The 20,760-nt window shown below is 36.8% G+C and overlaps 1 protein-coding gene across 9 annotated transcripts in view; it reads left to right on the forward strand.

Annotated features, from left to right (window-relative positions):
• Positions 1-20,760, forward strand: part of PCLO (piccolo presynaptic cytomatrix protein) — a 324,030-nt gene that overhangs the window by 166,617 nt on the left and 136,653 nt on the right. For all 9 annotated transcript variants that reach the window (XM_042053722.1, XM_042053717.1, XM_042053700.1 and 6 more), the window contains exon 7: positions 18,088-20,296. In XM_042053722.1, the coding sequence (XP_041909656.1) occupies positions 18,088-20,296 (2,209 nt within the window). The remainder of the gene's footprint in view (positions 1-18,087; positions 20,297-20,760) is intronic.

Here is a 20,760-nt window from a genome sequence, read left to right on the forward strand (position 1 = left end):
TGCTAGCAGTCCATGCATTTAGCAGTCAATGCATTTAGAATGAAGATATGAGAGAGGAATTAACAGTGCTGTGCTGCCTAATTCAACTCTTTAAAACTCCAATTACAGGGGTAAGTCTATCACAGGATATGGCTTAGACATCTCTGTGAAATTTTGATGCAGACACCGAAATTTCTCCCTTGGTGTGAGACTGCAGAGGAAGCCTGCCTTTTGGCTCTCCGTCAGAACTTCTTGCATTTTGTACATCGTGAGTTCGGGTCTCAGTTCAATTTCTGTTCACATTCTCCATCTGTCCATATCTTCCCTCTAATCTCCTTGCTAAGCCCTGCTTCTGTTTCCCAGCTGGTCTTTCTCTGACACTCTCTCTCATCCAATCTAACTGGTTCCTATCAAAATACAACTTTGATTATCTCACCTTACTCACTTTTCAAGCTGTTTGCTGATGCCAAATCCAGCTGAAGCATCAAGTGTGCTGGTGCTCTTACACTGCCTGGCAAGCCTTTTCCCTGGGGCATTATGGCCAAGCAGGCTAAATAGGCCAGCCATTGACTGAGAGTGAAGGCAGAGTTTGAAATTTAATAACTGTTATGGAAGAAGGTCTGAAGGAGGATTATATGCTGAGGATTTCTTTAGTGTGTGTGTGGGATGAAAAGTTCAACAGATTTGATTTCTCTAAATCTGGATAACTCCTTGATTTAGTCAGCAGTTGCCAGAGGTGAAAAGATAGTCAGGAAGGCTGATGGATGGAGTGAAACAGAATGAGAGTTATTGTTCTGGTTTGGCCAAATTTAGAAATATATCCTCTGAGAGAAGGCACAACCACCCCTCCCCCACCAGGTTCGGGAAAAATAAATTTTCCTCGAAGGAAAGTGAAGAAGATAAAACTATTTATTTAACAAACACACAGGAAAAGGAAAATAATGCTAAATAATAAAATCTCTCGCTGTGGAGAAAAAACCTGGGAAAGTGTTAGAGTCCTCCCTTTGGTGTCCTCAGAGCTGGGGCTTGGCCCAGGGCCAGGCCCTCTGTGCCCAGTGGAAAGTCCTCCCGATGTGCTCTGATACTGAAGCAGTCCAGTGGAAAAGGGAGAAAATCCAAAATTCCAGGGAAGGAAAAACAAAATTGAACTCTCAGTCTCTCTTGGGAGATAAAAAGGAACTGAACAACTAGCCAAAAGCTGAATGGGAAGCAGCAAGCCGGGCGCTTCCTCGCTTCCCTGCCATAGCTGGAAAAACGTCTCTATCTCTATGTGACCTTGAACAAGCTGCAAACTGCTTTGAAGAAGTTTTGCTCAGTTTTTCCTCCCCCCTCTCAGGCTCAGTTTAGAGGCATAGAAAGGCACAAGAATTAATTTCTGGGCATAGGGCAGCAATATGGGATACACATCATAAGGTCACCCCAAGACAGTTATCCACCTAAAATTTAAGTTTAGTGTGGTGAAGATTATTTCAAGACTGAGTGTTTATTTTCAACTGCTGTAGAGCATTATTAAAACACAGTGACGTAAGACTCAGGAAGTCATAAGGTAGTTTGGAAGTAATAATTACTTCATTATTTTCTGGAACAAGTTTTCTGTACCCTCCTTCATAGTTGTATTTTTGCTATATATATATGATGTAAGAGGGCAACAGTGAAATAAAATTAGGGTCCTTGTCTGAGCTGATGTTAGAAGCAATGACTCTTTTTTTCCAAAATTTTACTGTCTGGATTAATCACATCATATTGATGCTCCTTTTATGATTCCTAAGTTATAAACAACAGCAGAAATATCATGGTCTTCTAGGAAGAATCAGTGATTAATAATTAATTCTTCTTCTAGGAAAAATGGAATCAGTGAGTTTGTCCTTTGCCCATTTGATAAGGCACACTGTAGTATAAAGAATTTTTATGTAATGCCTTCAGATATTTCTTTAGGCAGTAAAAACAATTCTTGTGACAGTGGTGATATTGGCTGCTCCGAGTCCTTATGTTCTTACAGCCTGTTTGAGCATTTCTTGTCTGAGGAATGATAACCTAGGTAGAAGAACAGACTTTCATCTCTTTTCTTCCTGTTTCTTCATCATTTTGCCCAAAAACTCACCAAGAAAAACAAGAAGTTTTGACAATGTTAGAGAAGTAGCATTTTTACCATAGGTATACACGCACCCACACACACGCATACTACATACGTATATTTAAAAAGGCAAATGGCTTTTCTGGAGGGTATTTTGCACACATGACTAACAGTATTTTTTTACCTCAGAGACTCTGCAGTTATGGAACATCAAAGCTTTTATTTAATTAAAATAAATACTGAGGTCCCTACTGTTTCACTCCTTACACAGCATCTTGGAACTATATCCATCATGATGCTGGTGCCTGTATAATATTTTGAAAACAATTGCCTATCTAAACTCCTCAGTCATCACAGATCACCAAAAAATCAGGTTGGACAGGTACTGTGGAGGTCATGCAGTTCCACTTTAACCTCAAAGCTAGGCCAATTTCTAAGTTAGATCCGATGTCTAGAGAACTTGCCAAGTTGAATTTTGAAAATCTCCAGGGATAGCGATTTTACTGTCCCTCTGTGCGTTCTGTTCTGAGAATTCACTGCTCTCATGTCAAAGAGTGCTCCACTTCCCTTGTGCAACTTGTGCCTTTTGTCCTTCTTCATTAGAAGAGTCTGACTGTCTTTTCAGTACTGCTTCATTTGAGAGTTGAAAACAGCAATTAGGTGTTTTTTCCAAGCTCGGTTCCCTTAACCTCTCTTCTTTGAACAGACACTCTCCCTCAAGCCTGACCATCTTACTGGGCCTACACTGGGATCTCTGAATGACATTTTTAATGCTTTGCATGGATATAAAACAGGGTGGGAAGAGTTGGGAGACTCTCCCATCTGATTCCTTCTCTTCCAGTTAGCATTGTTGTTCTCATTAGCTCAAGAGCAGACACACTCAAACTGCTGTGCTGCTTTACTTCAGAAGCAAATTACATTTCCTCAAGCACTTCCTATGCAGCTTTATAAGGAAATACACAGTACAGTTCAGGAACCACTAGTCTATGCCCGCCATTAAGCTCTCAAACCCCATAATTAGGTTAGAGTAATTTGAGAAATTGGTGGGTTTGAGGTTTTGGGTTGTTGGGTTTTTTTCCACTAGAATCTCCTCCATTTTTTCTAGATTTTTTTTTATACACTTAAGTTTTAAGAAATCTTCATTTCCTAATAAAAACTAGTATTTTTTTGGGTGCATGTAATTAATAGGCGATATATAAATTCTAAGATACTAATATCTCAATGTCTGTCATCATTATAAAGAGAAAGTCTTTTATAAATGTATTTCAGATTTTTAACTCATAGATTAGAAAATGTCTCTTTCCTTCCCATGCTATGGGTAAATAGACTTGAAAAAAAAATTCCCCAAAACCCAGTGATAGTATTCTGTAAAACATCTCTTTGAAAAACTTCTTTAGAAAATATGACATAAAAATATTTCTGTGTTTTATACAAATAAGATAAGAAGCTACGATTGAAGGATAAGTGATGGAGCAGTGCCAAAACATTTGGAAGTTACATCAGAATCCCAAATTCTAGTTGGTACTCATTAATGCATTTTTATTTTTGAATTTCTTAGAACATGACTTTTACTATCTTTTACTAGTTTTACTAGTTAACTCTGTTAATTCAGTCAGATGTGGATCATGCCTTGGGGAAATTAGACTTTTTTTTTTTAATTAGTTATTCCACAATTCAAACATGAGGAGGGTTTTTTCACTTTCTTTAGAACAAAATTTCTCAGTTCTGATTATTATAAAACATGGAACCCCTAAACTGATAGAATGTGGGAAACAGGAAGGAGGGCAATTCATTTAAATGATTGAAATAGTACTGCTGGCAATTTACTGGTAGAAAATAACCTTTAAATCTGAATTTTATATTGAAGAAGTTCAAAGTTTGCGCAGGCAGAAAGAAATGAGTTTTGTATGGTAGAGAAAAAAAATACAGTGGTAGTATATAGAATATAGAATATAGAATATAGAATATAGTATATAGTATATAATATATAGAATAGCTGAGACTCTGGAAGTCTCACTTTTGCATCAAATTTGTGATTCTGTTTTTATCAGTCTCTAGTAACTTTTGATGTGTATCTTAACCATATTGATATGTTATATTACACAGATATTGGAGTTAGTAATAAATTAAGAAATAAGGTGGATCAAGAAAGGAGTCCTCAAAAAAAGTAGAAATTTGAAATCAAGTATGTTTTAACTTCATTGTCTTAAACATTTTGTACTTATGTAATGGGGAGAAACATGTAAATGTTTTCAGATATTTCTGTGTATTTCTGGTCCTTATTTCTGAAAGTCTTTGTCATCAGTTGCACGTTTTTCGCTGAAAGTATAGGATTACCAATAATTTAGTATTAAACTTCAAAACATTTTTAAAGAAGTATGTTAGAAATGCTTTTCCAACAGTTCAGAACATTCATCGTTTAAACAGAGTTTGGAAATTTAGTGGCTGGCTGAGGATGAGCAAATTGAAATCTGTGCTTTTTAGTTTCTCCTGAGCTGGTTATACAGATGGAAGAATAGACTTAAGAACAAGTTGAAGGTTTTCAAGTGTTTTGTTTTTCTCACATGCAGTTCAACAATTGGAAATCAGTTTCGTGAGTATAGAATCTGCAACACAATTTCAGATCAAAATCCATCTAATTCAGCCTTTTCTCCACAACATTGACTAAGTCATGTATTTTCAGTAAAAAATGAGATTGTCAACTGATACAAAGTGATTTAATGTTTTCCAGAAAGAGAGCAGAGCAGGTAAAGAAAAATGTTTCATCATTAATTCAATACTTAGTCTTTATGTGTAAAATGATGTTCAAACAACACAGTAAGGAATTGCACACTAACACACAGAGCTCCTAGATGATGCATTCTGAGGTAAATGCCATCAGTGCCTCACCATTTGAGATAATCTTCATCACTATTCAGCAGCCTGGTTCCTGGCTGCTATAGGTACAGCAAGGTGCTAGAAAGATTGCCATGCCTTCAGAAGAGGGATGTACAAATTAAGTTATTTCATATTTCCTGATGAAATACAAAAAGCTGGTGCTGTAAATTTTATGAGCTCTGTAGTGTTTATAGAAAGGCTGTTTTGTTTATAGTCTTATCAAAGATCTATGAACATGAAAATGCCACCTGAAAATGAAGTAAAACCATTTAGGTACTTGACTTGATGACTTAGAAATTATATAATGTAATGTTCATCATGGAAGATGACTTGATGTTCACTATTCTAATCTGTCCAAGGTTCTAAATATCAGTGCATGATTCATGCTAAACAATAACTTTTTGTCAGTCTTAGCTCAGAGGCAAATAAATACATGGCTAATAAAGCTGAGACCCTTTAAACATAATTTTTTTTTTTTAAAAGATCAAAATATTTCAGCTAATAGATGTTTCTTTGCTTTAATAATATAAAATATTCATAATTGAATAACACCAAATTATTACCAAAATTATTCACAATTCACAAAATATGAAATAGAATTTTTTTTTTAAATTTTCTCATTTAGATCTAGGTGCTCCTAAAGGCTAATAATATTAGGATGCCCAGAAAATCAGATTTTACTCAAAAAGAGACAAATTTAGACAAAGTCTCTGCACCCATTTATTTTATGTAGGTGAACTAATAACCAAAACTGTTTTCCTACATCAGACACTGTCTAACATACAGTTATTTAGTGTTTCAAATAGGCATTCCTCATCTCTACAGTGCTATTAAACATACCATTGTAGCCTGTTATGGGGTGGTGACTTTCAGAATTCAACTGTTTAAAGTTTGTGCTTCTTGTCTTTCCATCCTTTGACTTACTGTTTTTTAAAAGTCAAGACCTCTTTCCACAAGATAAGTGGTTCTGACCTTGGGGATAAAGGATTGCATCCCCACCTGAATTTTACAAACCTAGCTAAAGTTCTCAGTGGTAGCATTGTGCAATGAATGTTTAGAAGAACCGTTTTCATGCTTAGCCATTTTTTCTTGTTTTCTATCTAAATATTAACTTATAAGTGTTCTTGTCTTGGTTATCCTGATACTCTACAGCCCTCACTTGTTCTTGATTTGTATAATACTCTTTCCTTAAAGATTTTGTGTTGGAGATCTGTGTCTCCAGAAACGTTTTCTTCTGACATCCTCACCAGCTAAAATGCATTAGTCACTTCTGCCTTTTTCAGTGTTTGGGACACATATCTGATAAATCACACTTGCACCCAACAGTTTTGCTTTCAACCCATAAATAGTGCCATTTCTTATCTGTAAACGGATGTATCATCACACTGTGCCTCAGGCTGCTATAGGTCCCAGTGAACGTCAGACTATTTGAGACTTCAGAGCAATAATTTGACTTTCTGTTAACATCTCTGGGCCCAAAAAATACTGGATGACATGACTGCCAAGCCTGATAATTTGTGAAGAAAAGATGTCACTAATATATTCAGTAGCCATTAGTTTTGGATGGTGTAGACTAATTTTTCAGCTCTTGCTCTTCCACTTGTCTAGAATGTGCATTTGGATGATTACAGACATTTCAGGGTTTCATTAATTTTCTTTTCTTTTTAAACTCCAGGTTTGCTAGAAATTTTAAAACCATGAATAAAACACATAAAAACAATGGAGAATGCAACCAACCCAGATCTGTGATTATCCTGTGAACATCTTTTACTGATAATTTCCTGTGTTTCTGTTTAGTAAGAAACATTACATTGCAGGTTTAGGGTAATTGGTATAGTCCATGTGCATATACTCAAGTAGAGCTACTTTTTACCTGGATTATTTTTGACCTATGGGATCAATGGACAAAGAATGGTTTGGAACAAGAATAATAGGAGATCTGAAAGTGAGGGGGAAGAAAAGAGCCTTTTTCCTTTTGTACATGCAGTGAACATATATCCTAGATTCCAGGCCAACCATAAGAATTTTCATTTTTATTTCGTGTCTTGAAATATTTCTGTTGCATTAAATTGTTTCTCCCCCTTTTTTTTTTTTTTTTCATATGTAGGTTTAGAAACTGCAAATGGCACATCTTTCACATTAACTTTGGATTTTTTGCTGCCTTCTCTGTATTTTTTGCTTCATTAGTGTTTAAAAGTAGTCTTTGCCAACTTTCTATCTTCCTGCCCTGCTTGTCACAATAAGCAGAAATGAGAAGAGGAAGGTCATGATTCTAAAATAGTATAATTGCTATTAAAATAGTAGGAAGAAAATTCATTAAAGGTTACTGCTTTCTTCTTTCTCAGCTCTACACAGTTGGATTAAATATCACATTGCATACAAGGTTGTCATCTGATGCAATTTATCCAGGAGTGGAATACTTCCTCCTCTGAAAATGAATGTAGATTTCAGTGCTAGTAATATAAATTATATTTTATAATTAGTAAAATAATCAAATATAAATATTATCTCCACGTGTGCTTAAAAAGAGGAGATAGAGGATGTTCTAAAAATCAGGACTTTCAATTCTATTCAGTTGAGCTAATCAAGATGGAGCTGAGTGCCTTGTCTGGATTTCTTTGGTGAAGAGATGGAGTTGATGTCCAATCTGGTTTTAAATACAAATGATGAAGCATTTGCCATTTCTGTTTCCCAGCTCCATGGATTAAATCTGGTGCAGTATCCACAGAAAGTAGAATACATGTAAAAGTAAAAAAAACAAACAAAAAGTAAACTCTAAAAAAATGGTTTCATATCTTTTAAAATACTTTTGTTTGGGAAAAAAAAAAGACAAGCAATCTGATTCACTTTGTTATCTGTTTAACGGATAACACAGTGGAAGCTGTTCTTCTTCCATGAGAAGATGCTCTGTGTTGTATCAGTAGAGCAGATTTATTCATGTGTTAAGTGTTAATGCTTACTTTAAAAAGTTGGCTCTTTGAAGGTTAGGGGTGGGTTGGGAGGAGAGGTTAGTTTGGTTTTGTTTAATTTGTGTCACTTGGAAATGGATTTGTATCAAAGTGGAAATGCCATTTTTATATGAGAATAAGAATAGGAGGAATATGGAGTTTTGTGTGGTCTGGCTAGTACATGTTCTCGCTGTAGAAAAGTGTAATGGAAAATCCGGACATACTGTGAGTAGTTTTCACACCTCGTAAGTTTAGCCATCTGTGGCAGATGATCTACTCTGTGTGTCTGTTGTCAGGTTCAGCTACATTTCTTTAAAAGGTGTGAGGATTACGCCTGCCCTGGGATCAACTGAGTGTATTTTAGAGGGAATTCTTATGCTTCAGAAAATGAGGGGTGGAGGCAGAGAGGAAAGAACTTTCAGGCAGAAGGAAGTTTAAGGGAGACACTGAGAAACTGCAGAGAAGAGAGAGAAATATACTTGCAGCCTGAACTGAAGGAGAAATTAACTTGTCCAGCTGAGGCAGAGGGGGATATGCAGAGTTTACTGCAATACCTGAAAGCTGGTGAGTTGTTGGAATGGAATGAAGCCTGAAAGACAAGCATCAGCAACCAAGGAGAGTTTCCAAAACTTCCTTTTGTTTCGTTTCTACTCTATCCTATTCTATTCTATTCTAATCTATTCTATTCTAACAGTGTGTAATATTGGAACCATGGTATATAGTACCAGAGCTGGATAAGAAATATGCTTTCCTACAGCTGAATGTGTTGCATTGGTAATTTTAAGGCACTTCTGGAAAGAGAGGGAGGAATTTGATGCAGACCATTCTGCAGGTGCACAGCAGTATGGATGAATCCAGGGCTGAGCAGAAAAGACAAAAAGAAGGCTTAGATGTGATGGATACGGAAAGGCCTGAATTAGGTATGTGGGCACTTGGTGAGTTTGTCTGATCTGTGCCTTACAGCAGCAGCTACATGGCCATTGTTCCCCAACACGAACCACATTTTAGAGAAAGTGGTTAATCAGGGCACTGCTCAGTCTACCACCTTTAATCTTAGACTAGGCAAGTAAAGCATCATGAGTGCAGAATAAAGTAAATATTGCCTGAACAATCAAACTGAGCCAAACCCAGAACTTTTGATTGCTGAGGAGAGGCGTAATTTCTGAAGAATTGAAGAGGTGGTGGTGAGACTCCTGAAAAAAAAAGGCTTAAAACTCTGCTTCATGCAGATATTTCATGAGGAGCCAAAAGCAGGAATTGAAATTTCTCTAGTTGTGGTGAGTGGGAATGACCTCCTGTCTTGAGACATTTACAGGTGACATCTGTGTTACATGTGGCTGTTTCCACAGTTGGCAAGAGAAGCAGGTGTGACTGTGGAATGAGCTGAAGAAAAATTGCACTTTCTTCCAGTTCAGTAGTCTGGAGGACTAGCTCAGATTAACTCTGCACATGGTGCCTGTGCTTGGGCAGATGAATCCTAACTCTTGTGAACAAACAAGGGCTGTGGCACAGCATGTGGTGTCTCATCAGCTACCATGCTTTGGAGGAAGTCTGTAGTGAAGGAGAGACAGAAAAAGCCAAGATTTTCTCACACCATTTTTGTTTGGGATTTTTCCCCTGTAAAACAAGATTGATATTTCCTTTCTTTCAGAGATAAAGGGGGATTTGGTGTTGATTGTTTCAGGATTTTTTAGCTGGGTTTTTTGTTGTTTTTGTTGTTGTTGTTGTTTTGGTTTGGTTTTTTTTAAATTGTAGCTGAAAGTTTGCAAAGTAGCCTTATATCTGTTGAAAACAGATGGTGCTAATTCAGCATATGCATATCATATTGATAAGTATAAACTGTTCTGAATTTTTCTCACGAGTATTTTCTGGCCAGGATTCTCAGTTGGATTGCAAAGGAAAAAAAAATTAAAGTATATTCTCATCTACTGGGAAAATGTGCTTTATAATTCAGTAAAATTTTCAACAGATGAGATCTGAGTTTCAAATAAAATGTATTATTCTGACTGAGGTGTATGACACATAATGATTTGTGTGTTACATAATGAGAAACAGTGTTTTATTGATTACTGTTACTGAATGAGCCCCTGCTAAGGCTATTTCATTCAATGCAGAAAGATTTATTTCAAGGATTTTATTATTTGAAGATAAAGTTGCCTTTCTCTACTGCCACTAGTAGCTAACAGTTAATATTTTGGTACAATATCCTTTAATATAGCTTGTTTCAATTACCAATGGCAGAATCATATTGCCTCTGTATTGAAACACATTACTAAGGTACAGTTCTTTTTTATTAGTCAGTTAAATCCAGAAATGTGTTGTGTTGGAGACAGGGCTCATCATGTGCAAACAATATCTGTGTCTTAATCTATCACAGGCATCAAATTGTCCATCCACATTCATAGAACTTTTGATAACAGATAAAGCAGAGAAGTTCTGAGTGTTTTTGGTTCTGTATTTATGTAAAATGCCTTTCAAACTGTCAGTGAAACTACAAAGGGGAGAAAAGGAAGCGATGACTGATAAGAAACACTAATTATGTTGTGGTGTAGTTGCAGTGTACAATGTTATAGTGTAGTAGTACATAGTCACCGGGAATCTGCAGGCTTTGTCTTGTTAAGCACCTACCTCAGAGGAATTCTAGTTTTACCATTTTTATTTCTCCATATAGTGAATCTTTCTCCTGTTCAAGTTACTGTTATGCAATACTTAGATGCCTATATACCTTGTCCTCTGTTTTTTCATTTATATCATAATCTTTTGGGTTGTCAAAGTAGAATATGCTTAAAAAAATCTCCTCTTCAGAAACTTTCCTGAGTCATGTCAAAGATTGTGTATAGAAAAATCCATCATTTTGTTCCATTTTTCTTTTAAACAAAAATTGGATATCTTCTTAAAAGTAATTAGAAAATGAGAAAGATTTTGGTTCGCAGACAAAGGGATTTGTTTTAAATTCTTTATCAGGCTTTGGCTCTGGACTAGAGCTGTAGTACTTTAGCTGTCAGAGTTGATACTGAAAACACAGTATTGCAACAAGGGTAGAATAGTATTTTATTTCTGTGAAGTCCCTCAATAGTTTCTGGTATACTGATATATAAATAAAATACCTGAGAATATTTAACATATCTTAGTACAAAGCATATAAAGACAAGCATTTAGGAGGCATCAGTAGGTATTGCCTACACAGCAGCTGTATATTTCCTGCAATGTTTTCAAGCCTTTTATAGCAAAGTATGAAATCGGAACTTGTCATTCAGAAAAGAAATTCTGACCATGTTCTTCTGGTTTGAGGAGAGGCTTTCCCCCTTCTACTCTCCTTTCCCTCTTTCCCTTCCTTTTCCTTATTTCTCTTCTTTTTTCAGAGATTGAATAGTGGGGAAAATACTGAGCACACTGGGTAAAGAGATTTCAATGCAGAAGCAGTACTCAACTCTGACTCTTTCTGTTGGCTTGACAGATGCCCATTGTCTGAATCAATCTGCCAGAGACTTTTCCCTATTGCAAAGTAACTGAGATACCTGTACTTCTGTATACCTTTAATATAATTGAATAGTGAATCTCTCACATAAACTCCTATCCCAGTACACCTTGCAAAGACAAGTAATATGGTTGCAGAGATAAATAGCAAAGGATAGCAGAGGGGAAAATAAATTGAGAATAAAAAAGAAAATAATGAGTTTTGAAGGTAACAGTACTGTGAGTTAGCCAGAAATGTTTCCCTTTTGCATAAGGCTTAAGCTATGAAAGAAAATTACAAAAAGTGGTGAATTGTACTTAGGGATTTGGGAAAAAGCACCGTCTTCGGTGAGCAGAAAAAGCAGACAGTATAGATGTGATCTGTACATGTAGGGTAAGGGAATTAAAATGCAAGCTTGTGAATAATGTGTATGCTGTCTAAAACCTTTTGAATGCACATACATGGAATCTTGTTTCAATTACACTATTTAGATCAAAGTTTCAAAACACTGGATTTCATTTTCTTCTCGTAAACTGATTTTTCAATAATGTATTACCGCTGATTTAAACTGCTATTTCTAATTTTTAGAAATTGAGAAGGGAATTGCCCCATTACCCTTTACAGGCAAATTTGTCAGTCCTGTTCCAATGAATCACAAATCAGTTAGTCTGTGTAAAACTGTGTTCTGTGCAAACAACTGGGAACAGCTATTACATCTGCTCTCATAAAGTAGATGAAATGTAGATTTAGATCCCTTTGAAAATCACAGTGTAAGAGCCACATCTGTCTGTAGTTTGCTTATCAAATTTCCTTTGAATTTCTCCCTTCTCCCCTCAAGATCAAAAGAAGCATATGGGCTTTTATGTGTTTAACGGAGGAAAGAAGTTGATATCTCACATCATGTCAGCTCTTAGGAAGTGCACTGTGCTGTCCCCCTTGCATTTGAAGTGGAAATGGCAATTTCAAACAATTTCACAGAGAAAATGAAAGGAGTAAGGGGATGGAAAGTACAAATATGCTTATCTGAGAAATGAGTGACTCTGACTGACATGAAGGAAAGCAAAACAACTGAAAAAATCTTATTGTTTTGGAATGGACTAGTTCTAAAAATTGTATATTGGTGTTAATAGAAAAAAAATTTAACTTCAGAGGCCTCCAAAGGAGTGGGGAAAAAAAAAACAAAAACACAAAAACCAAAAAACAAGTCAGAAAATCAGACTCATCTCAGTGCTGCTGTGTAGTGATTTAGAAACTAGTTTTCTGCCTGACTGCTCAGCCCCCAGAGCAACATACTTTCAGAAAAGAAAAAGACAAGAGTTACATTAAAGGAAACTCTAGTATATTACTCATGAAGCAGGGTATTTCAGTCCCAGATACAAGGCCAAATTCAGCTCATCAAATTAATCTTCCAGTACCCTTGCCAGCAATGGCACACAAGCCAAGGCAGTACTGGTTGTATGGTATGATAAGGTTTTACTATTGGTTAGAATTTGTTCAGAGCGTATATTACTCCATTCTCAGCACTGCTGATGAGACCAGCTTTTATTATATACGTTTCTGTATATTTTTCTTACCATACACAACTCATCTGCTTCCCTTAACCTGATGGCTTCATTGGAGGGTTCCCATCCTCTGTGGTTCTTCATGCCGTAGAAGTGCCCCTATGTCAGCCTTAGACAGTCCAGAGAAGTTTCTCAATATTCTTGCTCTAATGTTTGTTAATCCCTTCTCATCAGCAGTTACCACATAATAGATATTAAGTCCAGAAGTGTCCATAAAAACTTACATGAGAAACTTTCTTTGCACAGGACAAGTTAAAAAACATCGTTCAGAACCTCTGTACCTATAAGAAGATGTAGTTAAGGATTCCATACTTAAAATGAAGTAATCTAATACTAGTGTATTATGTTAGTATCTTTAGGAGTTAGGTCTCATTTGCAAGTAATTTTAAACATACTGTTAAATTACCGAGAAATCCTTAATGAATGATAACAGATTTTCATGGATTCTTTGTAGTAAATTAAATGTTTAAAATAATGAATTGCCAAAATTTCCGACTCTTCCTTCTGATAGATTTCTAACAATGAAGAGCACATGCTGTAATACTGAGTAACATATTCCAACCCTTTATAAGTAGAACAGCTGTGTTACAATTGTAATTTTAACTGTGCATTTTGGGGTTTTGGAGGGGTTGCATTTGGGAAGGTTTTTGTTACATGAAAAATCCAAGATTGAGAGCTGGAAAGTGAGCTACAGCACAGGCTTCACCTTGAAAGTAGGTGATTTTTTTTCTGAATGGGAGAGTAATTTCTATCCCTCCACTACCTGACATCCGATCAAAACAGTTTATTCCCAGTAATTTCATTTAACGCATCAGCATTCATCTCTCAACCTGATGCTAGTCATAAGTTTTCTGAGCAAGTTTATAGACTTCATGGTCCTTGTTTGAGGACAAAAAATATTATTTGCATTTTTTTTCTGGTAGCAGAAAAATCAGGATACAGCCAACTTTCTGCTGACATTTCAAGTCTGTTGCAAATCAGCATTAAATGTGTCAGGAAACCTACCCCTGCAGAGGGTTATTTTTTGTTCTTTTACAGTATAGAACAGGATTTTCACCATGCTGTTGAGTCTTCTGGGGACTGTGGCAGAGGAGTAGCCTCATCTGTAATCCACTTTACCTTTGCTTTTCACAGCACCACAGGCTGTAGTAGTCTGACATCACCATGTCTATTACATAGAGAGTCTGGTGATGGAAAACTAATAAGATGCTGTCATCACAATTGTAATTGGCTTCTGGAAATGCATATTGTATACATTATTTTCAGGATTTTTCCCTACTTACACAAAATGTATATATATAAGTGCAGGTCTGTTTTGTCAACTCTAAAGAGGACTGAAGAAGAAGTTGAAGTTTGTTTCTGTTGTGATCACAGAAAATTTTAAAAAAGGAATGAATAATAAGGATTGCATTTTTACTAGAAAAATTCAAAACATGCAAGAAGTGTGCAAGAGTTGTATGCTTAAGTGTGAAAGCTGAGTTTCTGAGCAAATGAAGCTAATATCCAAACATGGCTACCTGAATGGAGAGGAGCATATCATGTTCAAAAACTCATTTGAGGAGAGGAGAAGAAAGATTGTGTAGCTAGAATCAAACACAGTGTTTAGAGGTAAAAATTTACCCCAGGTATCCTTAGTCATTCTGTCCCCCAAAGTAAACTATCTCTTTAAAACAGATAAAAAGCAGCAGAACATACTAGTATTTTCTAGTACTTGACTGATTCTGTAGTGGGTCAGAGGCTTGCTGGCTTTGTCAACAATGACATCAAATTAAAAGAGATGAAAATAGATGAGAAAAAAGTATTTTTAGAAAGATTTGTAAGGAACAGAATGGTCATTGCAAAGGAGTTACTCTGAAGTCACCACACAAGTTAACAGGGTTCACAAGCCTTTGTCCAGATGACCTCTATAAATTCAAACTCACATCAAGACTAATGTGTACTGGCAAGGCAGAAAAGGAAGGTTTTGCTAAATCTGTTTGCATGCAACCTTCAGCTCAGTGTTTTCATTTCCTTACTGTGATGTTATCTTGTCACTGAACTGCAAGACTGAGCAGACTTTCTCCTGTGTTTATTTCAAAACTTTCTTAGGCCTAAGGAGTGGTGGTGGAAGGAGAAGACTGTTTGTTCCTCATTTCTTTAGTTTGTAGTATTGTGGAGAACATCTCTGTGGCTTTATTTCAAGCACAACCTTTGGCCTTATTTTGACAAGGTCAGCTTTGCCTCAGAAGCAGATCTGATTACCATTAAGTCAATCCTGAAGGGATATCCCAGACTAATGTAAAATTTTAAAAGGGTCAGCAAAAAAGTAATAACATTTATATGAACGTCATGGTAAAACAAAAACCAGAATAATTTACTTCTAGTTTTTGAAAGTTATGGTCAACATTTAGAGTGATCATTTGCTAGACAAAAAATTATTTTTAAAAATTAGTAAGGATACTAATACATAGCTAGAAGTAAACTGACTAGAATTAAGATGAAAAGCATGATAAAATATAGTAGAAAACTTCATTGTTTATTCAGTCAGAGAACTTGCTAAGGTTGCCTGTCTGACATCTAACTTAACCTTTAACCAATGGTTTTAAGGTCTAAGAACGCCTGCTTGTGTTTGTGGCTCCAGAGTGGTCTCATCAAGGTTTCTACCCCATCTTTCCTTTGGGTACTTCAAATGTAAAATGGGCGTAACATTATAAATGTGAGACGAGGACCAAAAATACAGGGATAGGACTAGACAGCAGAATTACTCTTTCCACTCCCAATTCTTTCTGATAAAGAGATTAGAATTTGCCAAAGATCAGCCCTAGCTTGTCTTTTTTTTTTTCTATTCTATTTAACAAATTCAAAGGAAATGTAAAAACTAACAACAGCCACTTTAAAGTTACCTGTCAAAATACTGCAGTTGAACTTCCCTTCAATATACTAAGCCACTTCCCAGGGATCATGCTAATATAAGTGATGATCAAAATATCCAGGAAGAAGAAGAAAAAGGCACACATTTTATCACAGTACTAAGATACTTTTTTTCTCGTCCCAATATAAATATCAAGTGAAAATTATTAAGACTTGCCTTTTGTGAGAATAGTAGCTGAGAACTAGTGGTTATCAATACTTTTTTAAAAGCAAGTGGTACTTCCTATAATATCTGTTAGTCTAAGTTTCTTCATATACAGAGAGATCTATAAACAAAATATGGGGATTTTTTTATAAAATGCATCTGACAATGAGATTTATGCATCAGCAACTTAACTACCATCTGAAAATATTAATTCCATAAAGTATTGTAGAGCTTTTGATGACTGTGTTATTAATAGCACTTCCCAATACCAGTGGCCATCTGTGACTGCTTCACCATCTGTGATTCCTATTTCAGTTCAGGAGGGGGAAATAACAGTGGTATTACACTGATTTTACAATATAAATCATTAGCCAACTAGACCTACTGTAGATGATTAATTTGTCTTTGCTTATAAGTACACACTGAGCAAGAGAAAATTAGTTCCTTTGATTTGTTGGCACAACATGGGTTTGTGAAATGGCCACGGGAAGCTGAAAATATTAAATTGCTTTTATTGAAATCTGAAACATGCAAAAGTTGATGGAATTTAGATGAAGAGAATAAAAGAGCTTAAATGGCACTTGAAAAGGTAGTGGCTGTTTCCTTAAAGATCCATGGCAAACCATGTGTTGATTATTGTAATTTGTTAAAGCTAGGTAACAGAGGAGCAGGAAAAGGGGATTGTCAACACTTCTTAAAAGCTTGTACAGTTTGTTGATGCCATATTAAAATAAACTGAGAAAATACTGATTTATAAACTCCTACTTAAAATCAATCTTACTGATATCTTATCTGAATGAAGCAGCATTTATTTCAAAAGAAATGCCATTTTTAATTAAAAACACTTAATGCTTGCAGAAATACTGTCCTTGCCTGCAGAGGCAGGAGTGTCAATTTGATCAGTATTGTTTTTTATTCTTCCCTTATTAAACTGGGCTAAAATGTTTCCACATGTTGGTATTAATATGTCTACATTCTGTAATGGCTGAGGTGATTTTTCTTTTGTGTCAGTGTATGTGTGTAGATCAATCTCTTTTCCTTTGCTAAGGCAAAATTTGTAAGAAGCTATTAGGGAGATAGGATACAGTCTCAAAATCATTCAGGTCCCAATTTTTAATCTGTGTACATTGTGTGGGAGCCTAAACTTAAAAACTAAAAAAAAAAGTTTCAAAAAATTTAGTACTTCAGGGTGCAAAACAAATTGCTTCTAACCAGTTGCATTGTCTACTTTCCTAGCTGATGAAGGGAGATTGGCACCTCAAAAGGAATTACTTATCAGCCTAAGGTAGATAGTTCTACATCAGGATGAATCACTCTTCCACCATTAACTCTGAGGAAGTCTGGACATCTGGACAAAATTAAATTACTATAATTTTATATCGCTTAACTTTTTTTCAGTTTTAAACTGTAGCTTTCTAACTGGAACAAATTTCATTTATAAAAGTCTTCAGTGAACTGAAGAAAGCTCATACCAGTTTTGTAAGGCACAAGGAAATCCCCTGAAAAAATATATATATTTAGCATCAGATATGAGGCAAAAATTACAAGATCATGCGAGAACTACCTGTCTTGTCACTAAAAGTTCTGCTTTGTTGTCTGGATTTCAGGACAAGTTATAGCTTATGGATATGCATTCAGTGTCTGGCTCAGTCATCTATTCAACTTTACAGATTATACATAATTTAGATATAAAGGTGTATATAAGTACACTTATATACAGATCGTTTATTAAATTAAATGTTATATAAAAGGGAGGTGTATGCATACATATTCCCCTCCCACATACATATGTATTGAATATGCTTATGTATAAGCAGGCAGAAATTTAAAAAAAAAAGAAAAAACTCTTAAATTACCGTTGATTCAATTTTAAGACTATAAGATAGATTTTTTAATCTTAGGCTAAACAAAGTCTTAGTGAGTATCACCCTTATTTTGTATTAGACTGCTCATTTTTAGCAGACTGACAGCCCTTTTCCGTGCCATTTTCTTCTGCTTAATCACAGATAGAATATTTCCTCTGTCTAAAGGAAAATATGTGGTTAAGTTATAAAGCCTTACCCTGAAAAAATTAAAAAAAATTGTGATTAATTTCCCTCCAGAATAGTGATGCAGTCTTGTTTCTTCTATTGCAGTCAAAAGGTTCTTCAAGCCTGACTCCATCCAGCGCTCAAAAGAAGGTGAAGAGGACTCTGCCCAACCCACCTCCAGAGGAAGCAGCAGCAGGAACTCAGTCCCCATATACTTCTGTGGGATCAGTTTCACGGAGAAGGATTTGTAGGACCACCACTATGGCCAGAGCCAAAATTCTTCAGGATATAGACAGGGAATTGGATCTGGTTGAACGTGAATCAGCCAAGCTTAGGAAGAAGCAAGCAGAGCTAGATGAGGAGGAAAAAGAAATAGATGCCAAGTTGAGATACTTGGAAATGGGCATTAATAGGAGGAAAGAAGCCCTACTAAAAGAAAGAGAAAAGAGAGAGCGTGCGTATCTCCAAGGAGTAGCAGAAGAACGTGATTATATGTCAGACAGTGAAGTTAATAATACCAGGTCAACCAGAATAGAAACTCAGCATGGCTTGGAAAGACCACGTACTGCACCCCAGACAGAATTTAACCAGTTTATGCCACCACAAACCCAGCCAGAAACACAGTTTGCCCCTGCTACAAGCCCATATGCTCAGTATCAGTATTCATCTCCTGCTCTGCCAACTCAAGCACCAACTCAGTTCACACAGCAGTCACATTACCAACAACAGCAGCCTTTGTATCACCAGCAGGTTTCACCCTATCAGACCCAGTCAGCGTTCCAAACAGGAGCTACTATGTCGTTTACCCCACAGGCTCAACCTCCACCATCTCAACAGCCATCATATCAACTCCCATCACAGATGATGGTGATACAGCCAAAGCCAAGACAGACCACATTATATTTGGAGCCTAAGATAACAACAAACTATGATGTAATTCGCAATCAGCCTCTCATGATAGCACCAGTTTCCACTGACAATAGTTATGCAGTTTCCCAGCTGGGCAGTAAATACTCCACCTTGGACTTGAGGATAGGGCTAGATGAGAGAAATAGCATAGCAAGCAGCCCTATATCAAGCATATCTGCAGATTCGTTCTATGCAGATATAGACCACCACCATACACCCCGAAATTATGTGCTGATTGACGATATAGGAGAACTTACTAAAGGAACAGGAGCTCTTGGTTCCAGTTTTAGCCTCCATGAGAAAGATCTGACCAAAACAGATCGACTGCTTCGCACAACTGAGGCCAGGAGAGCACAAGAAGTGTCAGACTTCCTAGCACCACTGCAGACTTCCTCTAGGTTACATTCCTATGTTAAAGCTGATGAAGACCCAATGGAGGACCCTTATGAGCTCAAACTTCTGAAACACCAAATAAAGCAAGAATTCCGTAGAGGTGCAGAAAGTCTTGATCATCTGGCTGGCCTGTCACAGTATTACCATGGAGAGGGCAGCTACAGGCATTTTCCAAAATCTGAGAAATACAGCATAGGTAGGCTTACTCTTGAGAAACAGGCTGCTAAGCAGCTCCCAGCAGCCCTCCTTTACCAGAAGCAGTCAAAACACAAGAAAGCCTTGATAGACCCTAAACTAACAAAGTTTTCACCTATCCAAGAAAGCAGAGACCTTGAGCCTGACTATTCAAGCTATATGACTTCTAGCACTTCAACACTTGGGGGAATTACTACTAGGGCAAGGCTTCTTCAGGATGATATCACTTATGGCCTTAGAAAAAACATCAGTGACCAACAGAAGTACATGGGGCCACCACTGACGTCATCCATTGGAGCAGGCCTTGGGACTGCACTAGGTCCAACAATGCGATCCGCACTACAAGATGAAGCAGACAAGTCCTATAGCAGTGGTAGTAGATCTAGACCCTCATCTAGGCCTTCCTCAGTGTATGGGCTCGATTTGTCATTGAAAAGGGATTCTTCCAGTTCTTCTTTAAGACTGAAAGCTCAAGAAGCTGAACCTTTAGATGTTTCCTTTAGCCATGCAGCACCTTCTGGAAGAACTAAACCCACCAGTCTACCTATTAGCCAAAGCAGGGGAAGGATCCCAATAGTAGCACAGAACTCAGAGGAGGAGAGCCCACTCAGTCCTGTTGGACAGCCAATGGGAATGGCAAGAGCAGCAGCTGGACCCTTGCCACCAATATCTGCAGATACCAGGGACCAGTTTGGATCGAGCCATTCATTACCTGAGGTCCAGCAGCATATGAGGGAGGAGTCACGGACTCGAGGCTATGATCGAGATATAGCCTTCATCATGGATGACTTCCAGCATGCCATGTCAGACAGTGAAGGTAAATTAGGCCTCAGACTGGTATCTTACTATCACAACGCAAATCCTCATTTCTATGCATGTGTCTGATTTTTGTTACACTTCACAGACTTGTTCTTTTTCTGTTGCTTGGTGCATCTTCTGTGTATTTACATTCTTGGGGGTTGATTTGTTTTGTCTTTATTTTGTATTTTTTATTTTACCCTAACAGTTCCTGGATGGTGTTTAGCTACTATAGCATGCTACTGTATTGTTGATTTGCTTTCCTTTTGGTTTGCTTGTGCACTTTCCACTTGTTTATGTCTACTTTTCAAATATACTGTGTAGAACATTCCATGTACAATACAGACTCTGCCATCAGTCTTTATGTGCAGCTCTCTTCAGTGACTGTGAATCATTGAACTTGTTTGCAATAGTTTTGGTTGGGATTTGGAAATAATCTCCCAAATCTCTAAAAAACTCCAGTAATTTTATGTGCATGAAATT

This window comes from Corvus kubaryi, unplaced genomic scaffold, assembly GCF_017639235.1.
Source record: "Corvus kubaryi isolate FWS band 111438036 unplaced genomic scaffold, C.kubaryi_AGA036_p1.0 135, whole genome shotgun sequence".
Classification (NCBI taxonomy): Eukaryota; Metazoa; Chordata; class Aves; order Passeriformes; family Corvidae; genus Corvus; species Corvus kubaryi.